This window comes from Lepidochelys kempii, chromosome 11 (genome assembly GCF_965140285.1).
Source record: "Lepidochelys kempii isolate rLepKem1 chromosome 11, rLepKem1.hap1, whole genome shotgun sequence".
In the NCBI taxonomy this organism is placed as follows: Eukaryota; Metazoa; Chordata; order Testudines; family Cheloniidae; genus Lepidochelys; species Lepidochelys kempii.
The window spans coordinates 44,511,297-44,534,312 of NC_136390.1; the positions used below are offsets into that span (position 1 = coordinate 44,511,297).

Here is a 23,016-nt window from a genome sequence, read left to right on the forward strand (position 1 = left end):
ATTAGAAACTGTATTAACATATATAAAAACACAGTGCTTGCCTCAGAGAGCTTACAATGTTTGGTTCTTGATTTGAACTAAGGACTAAACGTAATTAGTATAATGCCCAGTCATTTGGATAATAGCTGAATACAACAGTTTCAAGGAAGGGTTATACCAAGAGGAAATCACTCATGGGTCAAATATATTGGTGGCTTAGGAAAGGGAATATGAATCACTTGCCAAATGGGTTCAGAAGAGAGGTGTGGTGCTCTTCCCGAAGGGTTACTCTGATGTTGGGTTTCAAAAACAGCCAATAAGCAAGAGAGGGGACATATAGTTTAAGATTTGCAAAGGTAAGGCAAGAAGTGAGCTGGAAATTGGGTCGGAGAAGATGGAAAGTTTCAGGAAGAACTGAGGGCTGTGATCAAAAATTAGGAGGTGGGATTTCCTATGTAGATGTCACCTGTAATTCAGAAAAGACCTTTTGCCTCCCCGCTTGTTTAGAGGTAATATACTGTGATATGAAGCTTTGCAATGTACTTTTAATGCCATGGATTCTCCATTTTCTGTGTTGTTCTTTGGCATTAGTGCAGCAAGATGTCCCAAGGGAGGCAAGTGATTCTTCAAACTCTGAAGAGAGGTTGAAGGGGGCGAACAGGGTGGGCTGAGAGTGGCTGTAGCTCCCAGCCAAAGGTAGAGATCAGGAGGTGCTGCTGGTACTATTGTAAAACCCACAACAGGGAAAATGGTGACAGACTACAAATAAGAGGAGTTTGAGGAGCAAAGGTTACAATTCTGTAAGGAAGCAATGTACTGGGAACAGATGCCTTCTCAGATGCTGCAGTTCCAAAGGCTGCAATGTGAGCAGCTGTATACTAATTCTATAATGACATCCAACTGAGGACTTCAGGGAACTGCCACCTGGAAGAGTGTGAAGCAATTCAGTTTACTATTAGAGTCCTATCTTGCCATCGATACATATATGGAACTCCTGATTGAAATCAATGGGGAGTCCCATATAAAATCTATGATAGGACATAGCCCTATTAGTCTTATGGCTCTTCTGTGAAGAAATGGGTAATTATACTTAAGCGGAAGAAGGAATATGTGCAACGCACTGAACTCAGATCACCAGCAGCATTTCCAAACCCTCTCAAAAACCCTGTCTGAGTTTTTGCAGATCTTGATGTAGATCTTAAAATAAGCTTAATGAAAATACCTCAGTACTAAATGTTCAGTGAAAGTAATTTGACAATGAAGCATCAGAATTTCATTTAAAAATAAAAATTAGTGTGGAGGAAAGAGAGTTTTTGTAACAGTAGTAGAGACAGAACAATAGAACGTGATTACAAATACAAAGGCATGTTTTATTTTAGTAATAAGGAGTAATGGTGTCCTTTTTTTTTAATATACTTGATAGTCTCCAGAAATCATTGTTTATAACAACTGGCATTGTGAATTAAATTTTTATGACACATACCAACAGAAAATAATTATTGCCCTTTATATCTGGTAATTTGCATGATTCTTTTCCTATATGTTAGTCAGTATCTCTTACTGGCATAGACTTTAAGTAAGTTTGAAACAAATATGAGATGGCTGCATTATTAATCAGAACATGGCATATTAAAAATATGACTGCAGACATGTCAATGATATGATGACATGTTTTACTTCAGCATCTCTCTTTGACAGGAAATATTTGCCAAGCATTAATTGTACTTTCTGAAATTCTGAATAGCATAATTTCCCCATAAACTAGTGCAGTGGGTGCACACTCTAAGTACTTTTCTGTTTTGACAGATTCTGCTGGTTTGAGAGCTCTTCACTATACACAAAATGAGGAGTACCACTGAAACCAATGGAAACCATCAAAATGGAAGGTGCTTTGAAAGTGTGCTCATTGTAGTAATGTAGTTTAATAGGCTCACTGGCTAGAATTGTGCACTGGCTTACTGTAAACCCATTGCCCAGCCCCAAGGCAAGTTCACTAAAGTAATGGTGTTGTAAGGGATACAATTCAGGGTGGAATTTGCCCCTCTGTCCATAGCTCCCTGTGACCCAGTTGTTTAAATTTCAAGCTGAGACTGGAATGATAACTTGAAATATTCCAAATCTGACATTGTCAGAACCCTATGTGAGTATATACCAGAAAAGGATTTTCTATATTGCAACTCAACCAATAACAAGAAAACTCCGAGCTGAAGCATTCCCTATGTGGACTGGAAACTGAGTTATGATTTGTGAGTTGTGGAAACGGAGGCCTGATTTTCAGAGATACTCAGCACTTGCAGCTCCCACTGACTTCCATTAGAATTGTAGGTGTTCAGCATCTCTGGAAAAATTAGGGCCATGGAATTGATGGCTTATTGTTCCCAAGGGATGGGCAGGGGCTTATCCCCCTTCCCCAGTACTGACAGGACTTGGTCCTCAGAAACAAATCTGCACACACATAATGCCTTTCCTCTTCTCTGCCAGCGAAAGCATGCAAAAAGCAGCTAGTCTGAGTGGGATAGAGCAGAAGTGGGAAGCACTGACCCTCTTGGCCTCTGTGGGTGCTTTGCAGGGACTGGCCTTTGACCAGGCCAGGAGGTAAGCTGCTATTCCCACTACCAGTTTCATTAGGGGTCTTAGCATTAATTAATCCCCACCCCACAGGCATCTATTTATGTCAGTTCCAACACCACTGAATGAGGTTTGAGAGCATCAGAACAGCTCCTGTAGAAACACTGCTCTGCTTAGGCCAATGGGGCTGGGAAGTAGTGCAGAAGCCCAAGATCACTGTTTGGATGGCCCTCATCTCTGTGGGCTCTCAGGAGAGTTTGTGGGCCAAACCCCCATCAACTCCATAGTGGGACAAAAACACCTGTCTGCCCAGAAAGGACGGTTTGATCATTGTGAAACTCTGTGAGCCAAAACTCCTAGGATTCCCAGTCCAGTAAGCAGAAATAATCCATTCAGGGGACAGGTTGGTTCTTAGGTCCTGTCAAACTTAGGAAAGTAACCCAGTGATGACAATATCTGTCAAAAGTGGTGCTTGCTGCCTGTTCCCCAACCCCAGCAGATGAAACTGTTCTCTAGGATTTGTGCATACAACTCCCATTGGCGTCACTGGAAGTTGCATGCAAGTTTCTAAGAGGAAAAAATTAGCCCAGCGTTTATATTTTATTTGTAAAAACATACTGGAATAACATTTTGGTTTGTTAAGTAGGACCACAAAACCCGTTTGTCTTTTGAGATCATATTATTGCAGCTCCTGTTTACATTCAGCGTATAGTCCCAATATCTCTGATAACTGCCAGCTATGAATCTGCTTAATGGGGAACATAAAGAACTATCAGTGGTAGAATTTTCAACAATAATTAGCTTTTGTAAATCTCAAAGCACTTCCTAAAGGAAGGCATCATTATCCCCAGGTTACTGATTGGAAAAATGAGGCATAAATAGGTTAAATAATTGCCTATATGTATAAGGAGGAACACTGCTGTATCCCAAGATAAAACTGCCTTTGCTATCTTTCTGTCACAAGTGATTATTGCTTCAAGCCATGCTGCTGCTGCTGCTAGGACAAATAGAGGACATACCGGACAGAAAAAAATAATGTGGAACAAATGTTCTTATGTTTTTATATTCATTTGGACTTGCTTGACTTTTATTATTCTGAACTGCAAAAATATGACAGTATATTTACATTTTTAAGAAATCTTACTTCAGCATCAAAGCGAGGATCCTGATATGCATCACTGATGTTCACTGGAAGACCCGTGGAAGCTACTAGCTCAGCAATGCTATTATTTATTAGCCAGTCAGAATAAGATGATGATTTCTCCATACTGTCTTTGAAACTATCACAAAGGCACAGCAAGGGAAGAAAAGAATACAATCAATGTTGCTTGAAAGCCCACCATGTATAGTCATTTTAACATCAGAATTATCTATAGCCATAACAAACTGCTAAATGACATCCGCCACAGAATAATAGGCAACTATCAGAACATCTATCTCAGAAATCTCTGGACTTAACTAAATTAACACTTAGTTCGCACCAAACTGGGTTTGAGTCTATCACATTAACCTATCCCACACTAAGTGATCATGTGCACTCTGCTACCAAACGCTCAAAGTTCCCTCATGCACCTTGATCTACCCTGCTTTGAATCCCCTCTTGCCATAAGCTGAAGTGTTTGTTTAGACAAGCTCCTAGTCTTGATCATGGTGAAAGAGCTGTTATACCAGGGCCCTCTCCCATAAGCCCTTTTCTAATTCCAGAAACCATCACTTGCATGAATACTCTCACTGGGTAAAATCCTTGCCCCAGTGAAGTCAATGGCAAAACTACCATTGACTTCCATAAAGCCAGGATTTCACCCAGTGTCTTCAACAGGATTACTCATGTAAGTACCGTTCATGCGAGTGAGAGGGTTGCAGGATCAAGTCGCTGGTTATCAGAAATTGTGAATTTATTAAACACTCTGGATGAGGCTTTAAAAAACAACCAGTAGTTTAGGCGCATCACTTTTTGTTACCCAACCTGAAAAATCTTAAACGGGTTTAAGGGGTTTTCAGCAAGTGCTGAGTAAAGCCCCCTGAAAATCAGGCCCCTTCAAGGCACCCAAAAATCACTAGTCACTCCTGAAAATCTTGGTCCTCGTATTTCTTAGTTTTCTGGATCCCTTTACTCCATGAAGAGAACTATTAATGTGATTCCAAATAGAAACAGAAATCTGGATCAACTACAATATTACAAATAAAACAATATATAGCTAAGAATGCGAATGTCAGTTTTTTCAAGAAATTAATCAACTATTTTCCCCCATCAAGACAAATATTGCAAGCTAATGTAATAACCAGAAATCTATCACTAAAGATTTTTTTAATTATTACAACATTGACTTAATTTCACTTCACCTAGTATTGTAAAATATGTGTCAAAGCTCAGAGAAAGGAGAAATGTGCATAGCCTCAGTCCCAGGAAAATACTAAAGGCTCAATCCTGGGAAGCGTCAAGTGTATCTCTTTTCTCTTTTAAATGGATATTTTCCCAGAACAAAAGTGTTCTGGGAAGCAAATTGCCAGCAGAATTGGGAAGTTGGGAATTGGGAAATTGGGAATTGCCAGCAGTTCTGGGAAGCAAATTGCCAGCAGAAGTGTTCTGGGAAGCAAATGCGGATGGGAACCTGGGAGGCAGTGACCATGAGATGGTCGAGTTCAGGATCCTGACACAGGGAAGAAAGGAGAGCAACAGAATACAGACCCTGGACTTCAGAAAAGCAGACTTTGACAACCACAGGGATCTGATGGGCAGGATACCCTGGGAGAATAACATGAGGAGGAAAGGAGTCCAGGAGAGCTGGCTGTATTTTAAAGAATCCTTATTGAGGTTACAGGGACAAACCATCCCGATGTGTAGAAAGAATAGTAAATATGGCGGGCGACCAGCTTGGCTTAACAGTGAAATCCTTGCTGATCTTAAACACAAAAAAGAAGCTTACAAGAAGTAGAAGATTGGACAAATGACCAGGGAAGAGTATAAAAATATTGCTCGGGCAATCAGAAAGGCCAAATCACACCTGGAGTTGAAGCTAGCAAGAGATGTTAAGAGTAACAAGAAGGTTTTCTTCAGGTACGTTAGCAACAAGAAGAAAGTCAAGGAAAGTGTGGGCCCCTTACTGAATGAGGGAGGCAACCTAGTGACAGAGGATGTGGAAAAAGCTAATGTACTCAATGCTTTTTTTGCCTCTGTCTTCACAAACAAGGTCAGCTCCCAGACTGCTGCACTGGGCAGCACAGCATGGGGAGGAGATGACCAGCCCTCTGTGAAGAAAGAAGTGGTTCGGGACTATTTAGAAAAGCTAGACGAGCACAAGTCCATGGGGCCGGATGCGCTGCATCTGAGAGTGCTAAAGGAGTTGGCAGATGTGATTGCAGAGCCATTGGCCATTATCTTTGAAAACTCATGGCGATCGGGGGAGGTACTGGATGACTGGAAAAAGGCTAATGCAGTGCCCATCTTTAAAAAAGGGAAGAAGGAGGATCCTGGGAACTACAGGCCAGTCAGCCTCACCTCAGTCCCTGGAAAAATCATGGAGCAGGTCCTCAAGGAATCAATTCTGAAGCGCTTAGAGGAGAGGAAAGTGATCAGGAACAGTCAGCATGGATTCACCAAGAGCAAGTCATGCCTGACTAATCTAATTGCCTTCTATGACGAGATAATTGGCTCTGTGGATGAGGGGAAAGCAGTGGACGTGTTGTTCCTTGACTTTAGCAAAGCTTTTGACACCGTCTCCCACAGTATTCTTGCCAGTAAGTTAAAGAAGTATGGGCTGGTTGAATGGACGATAAGGTGGATAGAAAGCTGGCTAGATTGTCAGGCTCAACGGGTAGTGATCAATGGCTCCATGTCTAGTTGGCAGCCGGTATCAAGTGGAGTGCCCCAAGGGTCGGTCCTTGGGCCGGTTTTGTTCAATATCTTCATTAATGATCTGGAGGATGGTGTGGATTGCACCCTCAGCAAGTTTGCAGATGACACGAAACTGGGAAGAGAGGTAGATACGCTGGAAGGTAGGGATATGATACAGAGGAACCTAGACAAATTAAAGGATTGGGCCAAAAGAAATCTGATGAGGTTCAACAAGGACAAATGCAGAGTCCTGCACTTAGGACGGAAGAATCCCATGCACCGCTACAGACTAGGGACCGAATGGCTAGGCAGCAGTTCTGCAGAAAAGGACCTAGGGGTTACAGTGGACGAGAAGCTGGATATGAGTCAACAGTGTGCCGCTGTTGCCAAGGAGGCCAATGGCATTTTGGGATGTATTAGTAGGGGCATTGCCAGCAGTTCGAGGCACGTGGTCGTTCCCCTTTATTCGACATTGGTGAGGCCTCATCTGGAGTACTGTGTCCAGTTTTGGGCCCCACACTACAAGAAGGATGTGGAAAAATTGGAAAACATCCAGCAGAGGGCAACAAAAATGATTAGGGGACTGGAACACATGACTTATGAGGAGAGGCTGAGGGAACTGGGATTGTTTAGTCTGCGGAAGAGAAGAATGAGGGGGGATTTGATAGCTGCTTTCAACTACCTGAAAGGGGGTTCCAAAGAGGATGGATCTAGACTGTTCTCAGTGGTAGCAGATGACAGAACAAGGAGTAATGGTCTCAAGTTGCAGTGGGGGAGGTTTAGGTTGGATCTTAGGAAAAACCTTTTCACTAGGAGGGTGGTGAAACACTGGAATGCGTTGCCTAGGGAGGTGGTGGAATCTCCTTCCTTAGAAGTTTTTAAGGTCAGGCTTGACAAAGCCCTGGCTGGGATGATTTAATTGGGGATGGGTCCTGCTTTTGAGCAGGGGGTTGGACTAGATGACCTCCTGAGGTCCCTTCCAGCCCTGATATTCTATGATTCTATGATTCACTTCCCCACATCTGTACTCTACAGTTCAAAGTGGGGAAGGAACCTTGACAGGCTTAAAAGCCAACCCTGGGAGAGAGCAAGGGCTGAGGGCAAGAAAAGCTAGGCTGATTGGGGAAATGGCCACAGCTGATCCATGCCCCAATCAGGCCGCAGCTGGGCCTATAAAGTGGCTGCTAGGCTGAAGCTTAGCTAGAGTCTCTCTCTGCGTTCAGAGAGGGAAGGACCTGGCTGCAGGGACCCGAGGGAATACCTAGATTGGAGCAGGGCTGACGGGGAAAGGCCTTGGGAGCAAGGGAGCTCCGGCCTGGAAATCCCCAGGCTACGAGGCCTAGATTAGGGCCTATTAGGTACTGGGGTTGCAAGGAGGCAGCCCACGGGTAGACAGAGGCAGCAGGTCCAAACCCCCTTGCCTGTGATGAGTGGCTGATACACTGCAGTCTGCCCTGGGGAGCGGGGCTAAGCAATGTCAGGCAGTAGCCAAGACTGAGGTGAGATGGGGGTAGTGGGTGGGGATTCCCAGGGGAGGGGAGACCCTCAGGGATTGTTGGGGTTTACTGCCAGGAGGCAGCACCCCAGTGGGAGGAGGCACTGGGTCCTAGGAGGGACTGGGGCCAGCGGTAAGGTGGATCACCAGACAGCAGAGGGCACTCCAGAGGCTGACGAGCTAATTCCCAAGGACAACCAGCAGGAGACACCGTCGGGTGAGTCTGGCTCTATTACAGGTGTTAGAGAGCTGCCTAGTAGCCTGTCGTTCATATTCTGACCTATTCATGATGACGACAGCATCTCCTTTGTCAGCCTTTTTGATTATGATGTCAGAGTTGTTTCTAAGGCTGTGGATGGCATTGTGTTCTGCACGGCTGAGGTTACGGGGCAAGTGATGCTGCTTTTCCACAATTTCAGCCCGTGCACATCGGCGGAAGCACTCTATGTAGAAGTCCAGTCTGTTGTTTTGACCTTCAGAAGGAGTCCACCCAGAATCCTTCTTTTTGTAGTGTTGGTAGAAAGGACTCTGTGGGTTAGTATGTTGTTCAGAGGTATGTTGGAAATATTCCTTGAGTCGGAGACATCGAAAATAGGATTCTAGGTCACCACAGAACTGTATCATGTTCGTGGGGGTGGAAGAGCAGAAGAAGAGGCACCAAGATAGGACAGATTCTTCTTCTGAGCTAAGAGTATAGCTGGATAGATTAAAAATCCCTTAACCCACCCAGCAATATTGTTAAAGACACTACAGATGATTTTTCATATTTTTTTAATTACATCAGAATTAAGACTGGTGCCTTAGCTGTGCATTTCCATACTTTAATATGCTTGTATTTCTTTTAAGTTTACCCTTTATGAAAACCCAACAGTTTCCCAACCCTTCCTTTCACTGTTTTTTTTTCAGGCAGAAGAGGTGATTGGCCCACTGTGATTAATTATATATGATGCTCAATAAAGAGTTGTAATTATAAACAGATCGGGGAGTAGAATTATTTCAAGGCTTCTTTTTGTGTAGAAGTCTGCTTACAAAAAAGAGCAACTTGTAAATGATCACTTTTAGTGAGGTAACTAGAAATGTATTATCTGTAGTCCCCGCCCCCCATTACTCTAATAAATAAAAGGAATCAATTAAATATTTTTTTTTAATTTTTTATTATTTTCTGTGTTGACATCATTATTTCTTGCATTCAGCAGTGGCAAAAATGGTGAAAATATTATGTTGTAGGGTGTCACATTTTTGTAATTTTGATATGCAGTTGTGAACTCAGTTGCGTGGGGCATGTGGATAAGGAATCATGAAGTAGTCTTTTGAATAGATAACATGAGTGTTGAAGCAATAAGAACCTATGGACATATAATAGGAGAATGCTACTCCTTTTCAAGGTTGATTCTCTGCCACAGCTAGCCTAAAGGCTGCAAAACTGGCAGCAAAACTAGCACAGGATATCAAAATCATGGGCCTGATTCACCACCCTTCTACACCCACTCTGCAGAAGTCTAAAAGGATCTCATCCTATTCTCATTTAGTCAATAGCAAAATTCATTCTGACTCACTGAGAGCAGGATTATGACCTAGGTAATGGGTAGCTGTCTATAAGTGCAAAAACAAATGCAAGTCATCTCAGGTTTGAAGTGACAACTCTCTAATTTTCAACAGTTAAAAAGCATTTTTAAAGAACAAAGGGACTCGAGTTCCCTTGAGAAATAACTAGCAATTTTCAGGCAATACAGTATTAAAACAGCTGGATGTCTCAGTCAATGAGAGAGGATTGATTTAGTTGGCTATGCTCATTTTCTGCAGACGAATTCATAGAATTTGCCTCTTTCAAAGGAATGTTAAAAATGTTCAGCAAAGTTATAAATAAAGATGCTTTGAAAAAAGGAGAAGATTAACAATTTTAATTTGGGACAAAAATTTTGAGTGAATCTAATAAATACATTATATAGTAAATATTTTGACAGCAATCTAAACTGATATTTTAATATTTCAAAGATAAGTGCAAAATTTGGTTAAATAATTTAAGATTTATTCCAGGGACATCACAGACCTGAGAGGAAAAAAACCTTTAAGGGTAAAATTATAATTACAGATGCAAAGCACTTGGTGTGTATTTTTAAAAACAAAACAAAAAAACCCCCATAAAATCGGTAGAATTGTAAGACTTACAGCAAAGATTAAAATCTGGACATTATTATTATATGTGAGACTGATAAAATCCATACTGGATTATGAGTGTCAAGCATTTGAAGCAGCAAACAATTTCAAGTTAAAAAAAACTAGACATAATTCAGGATGAAGTTTTAAAAGCATGTTGTCTACATCACCAGCAAATGTTTTACAGATACTCTACGGAGAGAGTGACTGAGATTTTAGGAGGAAGAATCTCAGTATTTATTTCTGGTGTAAATTTAAATCAAGAGGCTCAATCCTCGGACTCAACAGCACAAAGCAAATGGGAAGCTGCCCTAAATGGGCAGCTAAGGATCCCCTGACATAGGGAAATACTTGAGTAGTGCAGGGTCGTCTTAGGCAACTCTATGCCACCCACTCCTCACTTCCTCCACATAGGAGGAGGGAGTACCAAGGGCAGGGAGAAAGCACAAAACTGCTATGGGAGTGTGGGATTGTATGGGACTATCAGAGCCACTGTAACTTTAAGCAGCCCTTTGGCTGCTCTAAATTATGCCACAAGCCATTTCAGCTCCTCGGATAGGAGGAGAAAAAAGATGTCTTAAAGACACCTTCCCTGCACCTCATCTTCATCAAGCCTAAACTCCGCACAGATGAGCATTGAGCCTTCAGGACTTTTAAAAAGGTGTTAGTAATGTGAATAAAGAAAATTTTATACTTTTTAAAAGGGGGAGGGAAATTAGAAACATTTGGCAAAACTTGCACTTTAAGAATGAAATGACTGTTAGAAATGAGAATGTGAATCTATCATGATTATTCATAAATTGAAACCAACCATGTAGTATGAGAAACTGACAAATCAAACAAGTGATGAACACAAAGAAAACATGGTCTCCAAGGCTATTTCTTTGCAAATAACTGCAGAGGAAAAAAAAGATATGAAGCAAGGAGAATATTTACTGATAATCAGGGTTGTTTCACCATGACAATATTTAGGGAAGTAACAGTTGAGAAAGGTAAAGGATCACACACAAAATCCATTTCTTCTAACAATGACAAGGGAAAGGCATTAGAATTTGGAAAGCTATATTATCCCTGGAGCCACCCTGCTTCACTGTAGAATTTCTGCCTAGTACTTTCCCCACTCAACAGTCTGCGTGGCTCCCTGCTACAGTTTCAGATAATGGTACATATATCTTCACTAAAGCCACAATGAAGAACCTGATTTTGCAGTTTTCATTCGGGCATAACACCCAGTGATTTTAAATCAGTAGGAGTCTTCCTGAATAAGGACTGCAGACTCTCGAGTGAAAAGGGCAAAAGTCATTGGAAATAATTTTCAAATGTCAAGGACTTTGGGCATTGTTTTGTATCCCAAATAACCTTTATTTCCCCATTGTAGTGCAACTAATTAGTGTGTGTGTGCGCATGCTAGGATGACCGTGCAGATTTAAATGTGGCACGCTAACTGCCAGTCTAGAACTGACCTTTGCAAACCCAGCCTGACTTTCCATGCAGAATAAAGATTAAAAGTAATGTCATTTTTTATACGAGAGATAGAGGGCTTGCTAATCTGAGATATATGGGCATAAACAACTATGTATGTTGAAAAAACTGATACCATGCATGTATGTGTTCATTCACATAGCTTGATTAAAATGAAGTTACTCTTGACTCAATCATATGTAAAGCAACAGCATCAGTATGTGTGAATATATTCTATAGCAACTTCTGAAATTTTATATCAAAAGTTTGAAGTAAGAATCTCTGCTACCCTATATGTACTGGTACAGACACACAACAAATTATGGACCCAATCCTACAACCCAGCACAGTGCCTGCAAAGTGTGCATCTAGGCCGAACTCTACTGTGGCTTCCTCCAAATCCCACCCTGAATGGGATGTCCCACAGTGTGAAGGGGAGTGCAGTGCAAGAATTGGGGTGGGAACCCAAAGGAGGCTGGCCTGCTCACTATCCCATCCTCAGTTCCTTTGCAAAACAGGAACTGCATGGGACATGAGATTGCTTGCCACAGAGCTGGACTTCCTTCCATGGGCACATGCTCCTCTTCACACACAAATGTGGAAGGGACTGAATGACTTGCCTAGGCCAAAACAAATCTGTGGCACAATGAGGAATAGAATCTTCTGTCCTGAGTCCTGGTCCCATGCTTTAACAAACAGACACCCTTCCTCCCCATTAACTGTCTTAGGAAAGAGCCATTGTTATTCTGAGGTTCCTGATCAAAAGCAATAATTTATAATTCTCACGTGAACTAGCAAGTCAACTGTTCATACACCCAGCATTCTCATTTCTTCCTGCTCATTTTCCTTTTACTCCTTGCTTCCTCTATCCCATCCCTCTCTGTTGGTTGATAGGACACAGATGGGAGTTATGAGACCTGGATTCCATTCCTGGCTCTGCATCTGACTTCATGTAGCCTTGGGCAAGTTACTTAACCCTTCTGATCCTCAGGTTCCCCATCCATAAAATGAGGATGATATAATGCTATCCACTTTTTGTAAAGCACTTTGAGATCTATGGATGAAATGATTTTCATAAAGTACTAAGCACTACCATTATAATTACCTAACCTATAATGCTTCTAATCACCATGGTAGCTATGAGTGGGATCTCTCCTTACAATTTTGGAAGTGAAGTAGTACAGCATTAGGAAAAGTGAATTTTAGTTTACTGTATTCTTAAAAGGGGACTGTCAAAGCTGGTAGGGCTTAAAATTAGATTTAGCAACTTTGTATTGTCCTGAGTGCATATATATAAACCATACTTCCACTCTACCTGCCAAGTTATTGTTAGCAGGATAGAAACTGAGGGTTTTTTGTAGTATTCATATTATATTCCTAATACAAATTTCAAAAGCAATACAAACTGCTTTCAGTGAAATTTTTGGGATAAGATTCAGTTTTAGGATTCAACCTTAAGGGAAGGGAAAAAGCTTTCAATGATACCCCTGAATTCCCATGCAATAGGTTGGTTTCTTGGGGCCTTTAAAGGAGCAATGAACACTCAGTACCTTGCAGGATTGGGCACTTGGAAGGTAGCCCCGGTTATGCAAAAATATCTGTTTGCACTACTGTTTCCAATCTATTAATTAAAGATCAGGCTCACAGATGAGTTTATAAAGTAAGGATGGATTGTGGCATACATTTAGATGGGTTCCCAGCTGGCATTTAGCCACACTCATTTACCATCTCACCATCATGCATTTCCAGAGGTTTGTATGTTTTTCCCTTTCAGCGGGGGTCAGAAATAAAAACAGTCTGGTGGCCAACCCTTTGACGCTACTGCAGAAAACCATTTTACATTCAATCAATGCAGCACAAATCTGAAATCATTCCATTAATAAAATACAACTGTATTAAATTATTTTTACTTTGATACTCACCAAGCAAAGCAAAATCTGTCACTATTAATTGAGTAGTGTTCTTCATGAACAATAAAGGGACCTCAGATCTTCCCTGGCTCATCGGCAGTGTACACTGACACAAAGGCAGTATGTAGATGTGGAGCCTTATTCAAGCAATACTCCCTTGGAAATAAATGGGAGTTTTGCCTGAGTAAAAAGTGCAGGATCAGGCTGATTTTAATCAAATTTAGTCCAATGTTTCATAAGTAAATATACTAAGGTTTAATAGAGCAAACACCTGTAACTCACTATGACATAACCATCAATCCATTACCATTGAAGATGAGTTCTAACCTGTTCTCAGCATCAGCACTCCATTTTGGAGACAGCAACTCAAAGGATTTTGTAAACTTCACCACCTGTTGTATTAAAAAAAATCATTCTATCTGAACTTGGGATTTTTCATGAAAAATTACATATGTATTCAACAGCAATGTAAAGTTGTATATATTAATTATATTTTTAACCAGGGATCTTAGACTGAATGTTCAATCACACATTCCTCAGGTGGACTATTCATGTTCAAAATTTATACTGCAACACAGAACATAAGTAAACTATAAAGATACTCAATTGATTTTTTTTCATGCTCCTTCCCAAAATAGTATTTTTCCTACAATGTTTTGCTACAGCATAGAGAGAGGCTCACAATGACTTAAAAGGACCAGTTCTTCATTCTATCATAGTCCATAAATGAAGCAGCTAAATAATCTGAAAAACAACCAGAAATAATCAGAGGAGAAACACAACAACATCAGTTGACCAGATTAACTCCAACTGAACTTCCTCTAATATATGTAATATGGCCAGATAGTCAACAACTTTTAAGTACAACTTCCCATTTAAATTAATTGGTTAATTTCAGTGGGGAGTTATTCTTAACAGCTGATGGCATGTTATGGCCTATAGAGAATATTTCTGGCTTTTAACAGCTGGCACCAGGTGCCTCAATGACTTACATTTCCTCCAGTGTATTGGAGTTATGATTCACAGTCCTTGCAGAGATGCCCGATTATCAGACTTACAAAGAACCAGTGTACATTCTTAAAGAAATGTTCAGCAGTCTGCAAATGTCAGTGTTGCAGAGATTCTGTAAAGGCACAGGCTGAATGGTGCATGAAATCAAATTCTTGATAAGAACTTTTTATATTGTTAACCTCCTGGTCTTTAACATAACTTTAGAGTAAAATAATTATTCCTTTGATAAGTGGACAGAATATTCCCCATTGCACCATCTTGTCTTGGTATATGACCTTCAGATAAACATGGCTTTTTTTAAGTAATACCCACATTGTATTACCATGGGTTGTTTCAAGCTACAATTAATGCCATCTCCAGTGACACAAATGTGAATGTTTGCCAGGAGTTTATCTGCAGCTCGCATCTCTGAAAGAACACGATGGCATGTATTCCATCGAACAGGCTATTTTCCAAAATCACAGTAATAATAATACACTTACATATGGGCTCAGAAAGAAACATGTTATCTTTAACTCTTACCCCACTTACAATTCCAGAAACTGCAAGTCAAATGAAAAGTTTAGAGAATGTAGGGGCCAGTCCTCCTGCCTCCTCCGTGGCTATGAAAGTTCCCAGATTCAACAGATCCAGTGCTGTTCCACTGGATGTGTGTGCAAAGAGGACACAGCCTAGCTCCACTGTCCCTCTCCCACTTTTCTACACAGGGGAAATGTGGATGGGACAAAAGAAAACAAGATGGAGCACCCCCAGACAGGAGGGAGGCAAGAGAGGTGTAGAATACTGTAGCCTCAGGGCACCAGCAATTTTTAAATTTTCACACACGAAGCCCTCCCCCGAAAAAGAAATTTTTTACATGAAACCAAAATGGTGTCTATTTGAACAGAAAATACTGAAGGATTCAGGGAAATATTTGTGAATTTACATTTGAACAAAAATAAAAGATGCAAAACTACAAAAGCTATAAAAATAGTTACAAAGGCATTTAGTGCCTATTTGCTGAAATGCATGCAGAACAAATTAGGTTCTAAAAGATGCACATTAAATAACTGGTTTATGGTTCTCTGGATCTGGTTGTGTATATTAAGGCTGCTTTCAAGCACCACCAATTCAGTAAGATATTTTTAAAAATGACAATTTTAGCAGTGAGTTTCAGGAAGATGATACAACAAAGACAGACTTTTTTCCTTAGAGCAATTGCATTGTGGAGAAAAGGAAAACAGAAGACAAGATGGATTAAAAGCATTTAATTGTTTTTATAACCACACCAGAGTAGCAGTTTGCTTCTCAGTTAAATGCTGCTACCATCACACAGAGACCAGGGTCTCAAAAAAAAAACCCAAACAAACAAAAACACACAGGCAAGTAAGAACTATATAACTACAACTGGATCACTCCTCTTGAAGTCAATTCCATAAAGAACTTGGCGTGACTACAGTAAAAATCTTTAGGTGAGCAAAAGGGACTAGAAACAGATGGTGTGGTTTTGCTTTGAGAAAAATAAATATAAAGTCTATATAACTTAAAATAAGAATTATATATTGAAAAACATTCACTGTGCAATATGGTACTTACATTTTATATGTAAAAGCCTCACCACAATAAAAACAGACATTATCCCACTCATGTATTAGACCTTCTCTAAAATTTGACTTACTGGTGATTCAATGTCTTCCAGGAGTAACACTGAACATCGTTCACACTTCAACAGAGTCTGGGCTCGATGCATGATTTTCTTAACAATTTTCTCTAAGTCCGTCTGTTCCTCAAAGAGGTCATTAACTACCTCCAGCAAAGCCTGCATAAGAGGACAGGAAATTATTACTTTGGTTGCAGAAACGACGATTAAATGATTTACTTGTGAAGATGTGCACTCTTTGGGTCTGATTCTGATCTCGTTACATAGATGAAAATCTAAGAGTAACTCCCCATATGTCTTCATTCAAGCAAAATTCTTACTGATTTTAGTGTCAATTGAATCAATGGGAGTTCTTATTGAGTAAAGAGTGAGTAAGAACTGAATAATGATGTCTGAGTTTGGCCCTACATAGGCCCAGTCCAACTCTATTGCAATCCATGGGATTTTTTCCATTTACTTCAATGGATTTTGGATTGGATCCAAGAAGAGAGAGTTTCAAAGTTTCATAGGAGTATTTAGCTACCAGGGTTTATATGCTTCATGATGGGATGGAAAACTGTGTCTTTTAATAACACGTCCGCATGTGCTGACCTATGGTTGGGTGGCCAAGATTTGTTTTAGAATATTATTATGATGATGCCTGTAATAATAATCCTGCTTTACTCATTTATTTTAAAAAGTTCATTGCCATTTCAAACACAAGACATGGCTAGGGAGAGACAAGATGTGTAAATATTTTTACATTAGACAGTCACACTGGTCCTTACTTTACAATCAGCTTACACAAACCTTTATAAATCCGAATGAACCCATTTTCTCAATTAAAAGTAGACCTAAGATCTGATGAAAAGGTACCAGACATGCAAAAACATTCCACGTGAACATTTGCCACCAAGATAGGGAGGTATTTGAAGGTGATCTGTAAATGGGGAAAAAACATTGGATCAGATCCTTAGCTGGTGCAGGTAGGCATAGCTCCCTTGAAGTGGTGGAGTGCTGATTTAGACTAGCTGAAGATTGAGCCCCTTGTGTTTGCTTTCTTTTTTTTTCATTATGATGTGCGAAGGAGATCTGAAATGTGTTTTGTGTTTGCTCGTTTTTTCTAGAAATATCAGGAATACGAAGCCTTGCCTTACCCGTTTTTGCAGGAGGGACTAGAGGCCTGCAGCAGGAACTTTCTCAGCCCTCATTTGAAGGGACAAGAATGTTAAATCTTTCACAAAGGGGCAAATTCTGATCACACTTAAGGTTGGTCTACACACAACTTGAGCTCTGATTTCACTATATCAGTTTAGAAACTAATTTAGTAAAATCAGTGTAACCCCCTTCAGCGGGCACTTATTTCATATTCGTATTCCTATAATAATTTTGCTTAAGTCAGTTCTTTACCAATTTAAGGTAAATCAAAATAGGGCACTTCTAATCTGAAATAAAAGTCTCAATATAAAAGGCCTGCACTAGTTACGCTAAATCAATTTTAAAGCTATTTAGTCAAATTGGTGCTCAAATTGTGTGTAGACAAGATCTTATTAGCATCTTACTTTATATACGTATATCTACACTGCAATGAAAAACCCGCAGCTGGCCAACTCAGTCTCAAAGGGCTTGGGATCCAGGGCTGTTTCATTGCTGTGTAGGCTGCTGGGCTTGGGCTGGAGCCTGAGCTCTGGGACCCATTTGCAAAACAAGAAAATATATATATATTTTTTTAATTTAAAAAAGCTGTTAAACCTTTCTCATACTACATGAGACAGCAAAAAAAAAGGCACAAACACAATAGTTCTTTCCTTCACAGGCAACGTTTACTACTTAACCTATATCTGCACCTTAAGAGTAAATCTGATAAACACCCAAATTTAAATTTACAACTTAACCATGAGTTGAAAATATTTTTAAATGTAGTTTCCTTTTCTATTTTAAATATAATGGGCCAAATTCTTTTTAATATAAATCAACCAGGGGTGTTGGAATAATTTTTATGGTGGAGGTTCTGAGACCCATAGAACCAAATGGTAAACGCTATACATAATGGAAACCACTTCAAGCCAAGAGGTGCTGCAGCACCCCCAGAACCCCTACTTCTAGTACCTGTGAGTAAACTGAAGACACTGAAGTTACACTAGAGATGAATTTGACCCATTATTTTGTGTCACTGGGTACAGCACTTGCATTAAAGTGTCTCCATATCACTAAATATATAAAAGAAAATTAGAAGTCTGAGCCTTGCTAATAAGCAAACCAGGGTCCAAATGGGAAAAATCTTGATTTACACAGATTACAATCTAAACCATACAAGCTTCTCTATGTTGGCTTATTCAGGGTTTGCTGTCTTGCCAAATCAAGGTCTATATTTACAAGACAATTTAATTAATTCAGTTTAATTGAATCCCATCTAAAAAAATAATAAAGCAGTTCAAACTGACAACCAAGATGATATCAAAATGAGCTTGCTTGAATGTCCATGTACATTTTGTCAAACAAATTCCACAAAACTTTTCTTCAGATAACACATACAGCCACAACTGGGATGACAGGCCCCAAATTTGAGCCAACTTAATATGGATATTGTTGGATCATATTAAAGAAGTTCTGTATTAAAATCACAAATGAGTTTGATTCCCCAGAGTTTAAATTCCAGGGTATTACTAATTAAGAGGTCTCTTGGTTTTTGGTACTGTTTCTCTCCCTCTATGTGTGAAACTTGCAAGCTGCTAATTGTGTTAGTACATTCTAAGACAGAGTCTGTTCTCAAAGCAATTCACAGAGAGAGAGACTCAAAGCAATACTCTAACAACAGAAACAGCACCCAGAGACTCCCCACCCTTTTGTTGTATTAACAATTGTGATTAAAATAGAGATAGAGGATGTATGTGGATGGATGCTTGGTGTGGATAATAACTGAATGATCAGGGAGGTGCCAGCCTAAGAATCCAGTGTCCATCGGCTGAAGAAGGCGTCAAGTGGAAATAATCAGAGGATCCCCCCCGGTGGGCAGACTGGAATCCACCCAACAGCCTCAAGAATGGGAGAACCAAAGAACAAGATAACATCTTGGAGCCGTCAGGAATGTGCTATCTGCTGATTGATTCAGCAACAGCATGATGAAGCAATTCCCATAGACTGGCATAGGAAGAAATTCCTATAAAAATAGACTCTAAAAAGTGAGAACTTTGGGGTCTGATTCTGCAAACCAACTTCCAGGAGCATCAGATGAGCATCTGACAAGGCCCTGCTCCCTCCTCATGTCCAGGCCACCTGGCCAGTGACTTGGCATGAGCAACTCTAAGGCTGGTAACTATGATAACAACCTTGCAGAACCTGTGTGTGGGTGTGTGTGTGTGTGTTTGAATGAATGAATGTGAGAATAAATATGAGATTGAATGGAATGTTATAGCTATAACTAACTGCTTACTATGATTCTTTCTGTATTCACAATAAATGTGGTATTTTGCCTTTTTCCCTTTAATAAGATCCTGCTGGTTTTTATTTTATTGGTACAACAATATAATAAGCAATGCCTCAAGGAAAGTAAAATAGGCACTAAAACATAATCTACCAAGAAATTTTAAAATAATAACTCATGCATGTGTAAAATAGCAACTGTACAAACCAACATTCCATTGTTCTGTGCTCTTCCTGCAACTCTAGAGTGTCACTGAACACAGGTCACCACAGAGCTGCCAAATGGCAATGGGTTTTGTTAATACTTACTTGAGGTTGAAATAGTGATCAAGAAGGGAAGGACAATTCTCTCCAGGACAATTCCCTGAGCTGTGCTCAATCCCCAGAAATTGCCATATTCTAATAAAGAGTGAGTGTGAAACATTTAGGGGAGGGGAGGAGGTATTCGAGAGCCATGAAAAATCACCATAATATTTTCCTGTTTAAAACTACCCATCTGGCTAAGGAGATTAAAATGAGACTTCCTCCAGAGTCCATTATCAACACTTTAAGGGTTTCCCTTCAGAGTGATCTGATGATTTCAAATGTTTTATTTTATTTGTTTACTTCTTTCTTTGTGCCACAACTTCATCAGAAATGTCAGCATGCTTCTATAAAAGGGAAACGTCACCACCAGTGTTTAGTCTCAAGAGAAAATAAGGTTTATATGACAGAGGATTTGGGTTCCATCAGCTCAAGTCTCAAAATTAAAGACTAGATTTTTTTTACCACTAATAAAGTCCCACAGAGCAAAAGACAGCTCTTGGCAATTCCTCCTCAATCTCTCCTATGTAAGTTTAGATAACATTAAAGAATTAATTGCAAATAGCTAAATCCCTGAGCAGCTTCAGTCACCATATTGTTAAAAAAACTGCCACAAAAATGTCTCCTTCTCCCCCTCTCTCCCAAAATTGCAGCGCTGTACTCAGAGCTGTACAGGAATAAAGACCTCATGATCTACAACCTAGAGCTCTACACTATTGGAAAGGGGAGACTCCTAGCTTCCCAATGGGACATAAAGCAAAGGTGTCTGGTCCTGGTAGATACCAAGATACTCATGATTACATAATTATATATACAAAATCTAAGGTAACATTTGGAGATTTTAATATTTGTTCATTATAATTTCCCTCTCCTTACAAATCATACCTAGTTGGACACATAGGGTGAAATCTTGGTCCCACTGAACTCAGTGAGAGGATTGAACAAAGGGAGTTTAGCTTCACAGGAGGAGAGATTTAAGAAAAACAATACCAATAAAAAAAACTCACTAGAACATTTCCATGATCTTTTTTCTGCAAAATATGTGTTATGTACAGAATGCATAACGGTGTGGCTTAAAGGTTGTGGTTGTACTCCTTTGGAGTACCCTGCATAACTCACTCCTGTAGGCAAATGAAATATTACAAATACAGGATGCTTGAGGGTTGATATTTCTGGAATTTTAAAAAGATCTGAATCTGTGGAAATGTAACTCATTCTACTCTGCAGCATGGGTTCTAAACACACCTATCTCAGCACAATAAACTTGAAATTGTCAACAGGAAACAAACATTTAACATCAAAAGCAAATTTATCTACCACCATCTAAGCCTGTAGCTTCAAGGACATTCACCATGCACTTAAAAGGTTCTCTTGGGATTATTTTGAACTAAAACTTAATTGGTTCCTTAAAACTGTCTGTTCTGGAATTTGAAGGAAAGAGAGATGTGCTTGATAGCTGTCCAACGTGCTGCTCTCTACTTACTCTGCTTCTGTCATATTCCTTCCTTGAAGCAGCAAATAGCTGAGCGTTAGATATGGCAATTCCACAAAATGGGAGGTACATCTGCATCACCTGTTTCATAGAGAAATTTTAGGTCATTAAGAAACACTATTGAACGTAAGCATCCATATTATTTAGCAATGAGATCTGAGGACACTTGGCAACTCTCAGGAAGTGCTCTGCACCCTTAAAGTCTTCCATTATATAAGTAAAAACAAAACAAATTATCTGTGAATGGACCCTAGAGATTGGGGGAAAGAACTATTTCAAACATTAGCCCCCCAAACCAAACCAAACCAGATTCAAAACTATTTGGATTTATGGATTCAGCTGGTGAGGATCTTTGCTATTATTCTGACAAATCCATTGCAGGATTCTCAGCAAGTGTGGAAATCTGTCCTCAGGTGGAAACCGCATTAAAATCTTGAATACTCTGGAGTTTCCCCAAGTCAAAGGATTCCCTTTCTTTTGGGATTGCCTCTGTCATGGTAACCCCTTCCCCTCCCCCCTCAAACATGCAACATCTGAAGATGGCAACCGCAGCAGAGACTGACGCTCCTACTGACTCTGAGAGGAACAGAGTTGAAGATCAAGCTTCAGGAGCTGTAGGGAGGGAAGGAAGAAGGGAACAGCATCTGGTTGAGTAGAAATGTGGCAAAAGGGGAAGAAAATTCAAAAAGTTCATATGCATTTAGGTAAGAATCTAAACTTGAGACTACACTGAATCTTTTAAGGTTCACTCCATTTACTTTATTTAAAAAATACTAGGGAGGGAGGTGAGAACCACAGTGACAGGGAATGAAGTGGCCACAGATTGTGCTGGCTCTGTATTTCAAATGAACAAATCCTGTAGCCAAATACTTCAATAACTGTAAAGTTTAGGATTTTGTGCATAAAGTTCACATGAGGTGAGGTGAGGTGACTTCACAATACCAACAAGAAAGTAAAAACATAAGAATACTGATACTTTCAAACCAGAGCTTTGAAACAACAGATACAGCATTGGCACCGCTGGCTAGTTCTGGCCCAGTCCTGTGAGACACTGAGCACCTTTTATGAGATGCCAAGAGTCCTCAAGGTCTGTCAAAGTCCATTAGAACTGACGGCACTCAGCCCGGTACCAGGACTAAGCCCCTGGTCTGAAAGTGATGATGAAGGAGAGGAAGAAGGCAATCAGATAACTAGAGGGATACTGGAAGAGATTATGGCTAGACAGAAAAAAATCAGTCTATCTTGACATGCTTGGAAGGAATAATTGATGAGATGAATACAAAAATAAACATCACGGAGGAGAATAGTTTGGTTTTCTACATCCAATCAGACTTACATGTGAATGGTATAATGTCTACCTTGTTTACAAAACAAAGCACAAACAAAAATAACAGTCTCTTGGAAAGCAGGGTTGAAATCTTGGAGCCAGAGGTGAGCTTCCATAATGTATTAGTAATACAGACCCCAGCACAGATGGAAGCCTCAGGTCCTGTGATATTTACAGAACAGTTGTTGCTTAACCTGGTTGGTATTATGCCAAGAACAATCTTTTGTGCAGTTGTTGACTGAGCAAAGTGAGACATAACATTCAATTCAGTGGCATTTCTCTGTTTGTCTGTAAAGACCATATCTGATCAATTTCCAAATTTCAGGGAACTTCCTAGTAATCAATGGGATGAACCCTACTGATTTGATTGATACTTCCCTTACCATTGTGTTGGTCTCACCTGTCCATTTACTTGGTGTCATGTACTTCTGTACCAT

At 40.0% G+C, this 23,016-nt stretch overlaps 1 protein-coding gene across 1 annotated transcript in view; it reads right to left on the reverse strand.

The window, feature by feature from the left end:
- PDE11A (phosphodiesterase 11A) overlaps positions 1-23,016 on the reverse strand; it is a 211,879-nt gene that overhangs the window by 89,991 nt on the left and 98,872 nt on the right. The window contains exons 3-6 of the mRNA XM_073305996.1: positions 21,244-21,333; positions 16,074-16,214; positions 13,733-13,797; positions 3,692-3,827 (exon numbers count right to left, since the gene is read on the reverse strand). Coding sequence (XP_073162097.1) covers positions 3,692-3,827; positions 13,733-13,797; positions 16,074-16,214; positions 21,244-21,333 — 432 coding nt within the window. The remainder of the gene's footprint in view (positions 1-3,691; positions 3,828-13,732; positions 13,798-16,073; positions 16,215-21,243; positions 21,334-23,016) is intronic.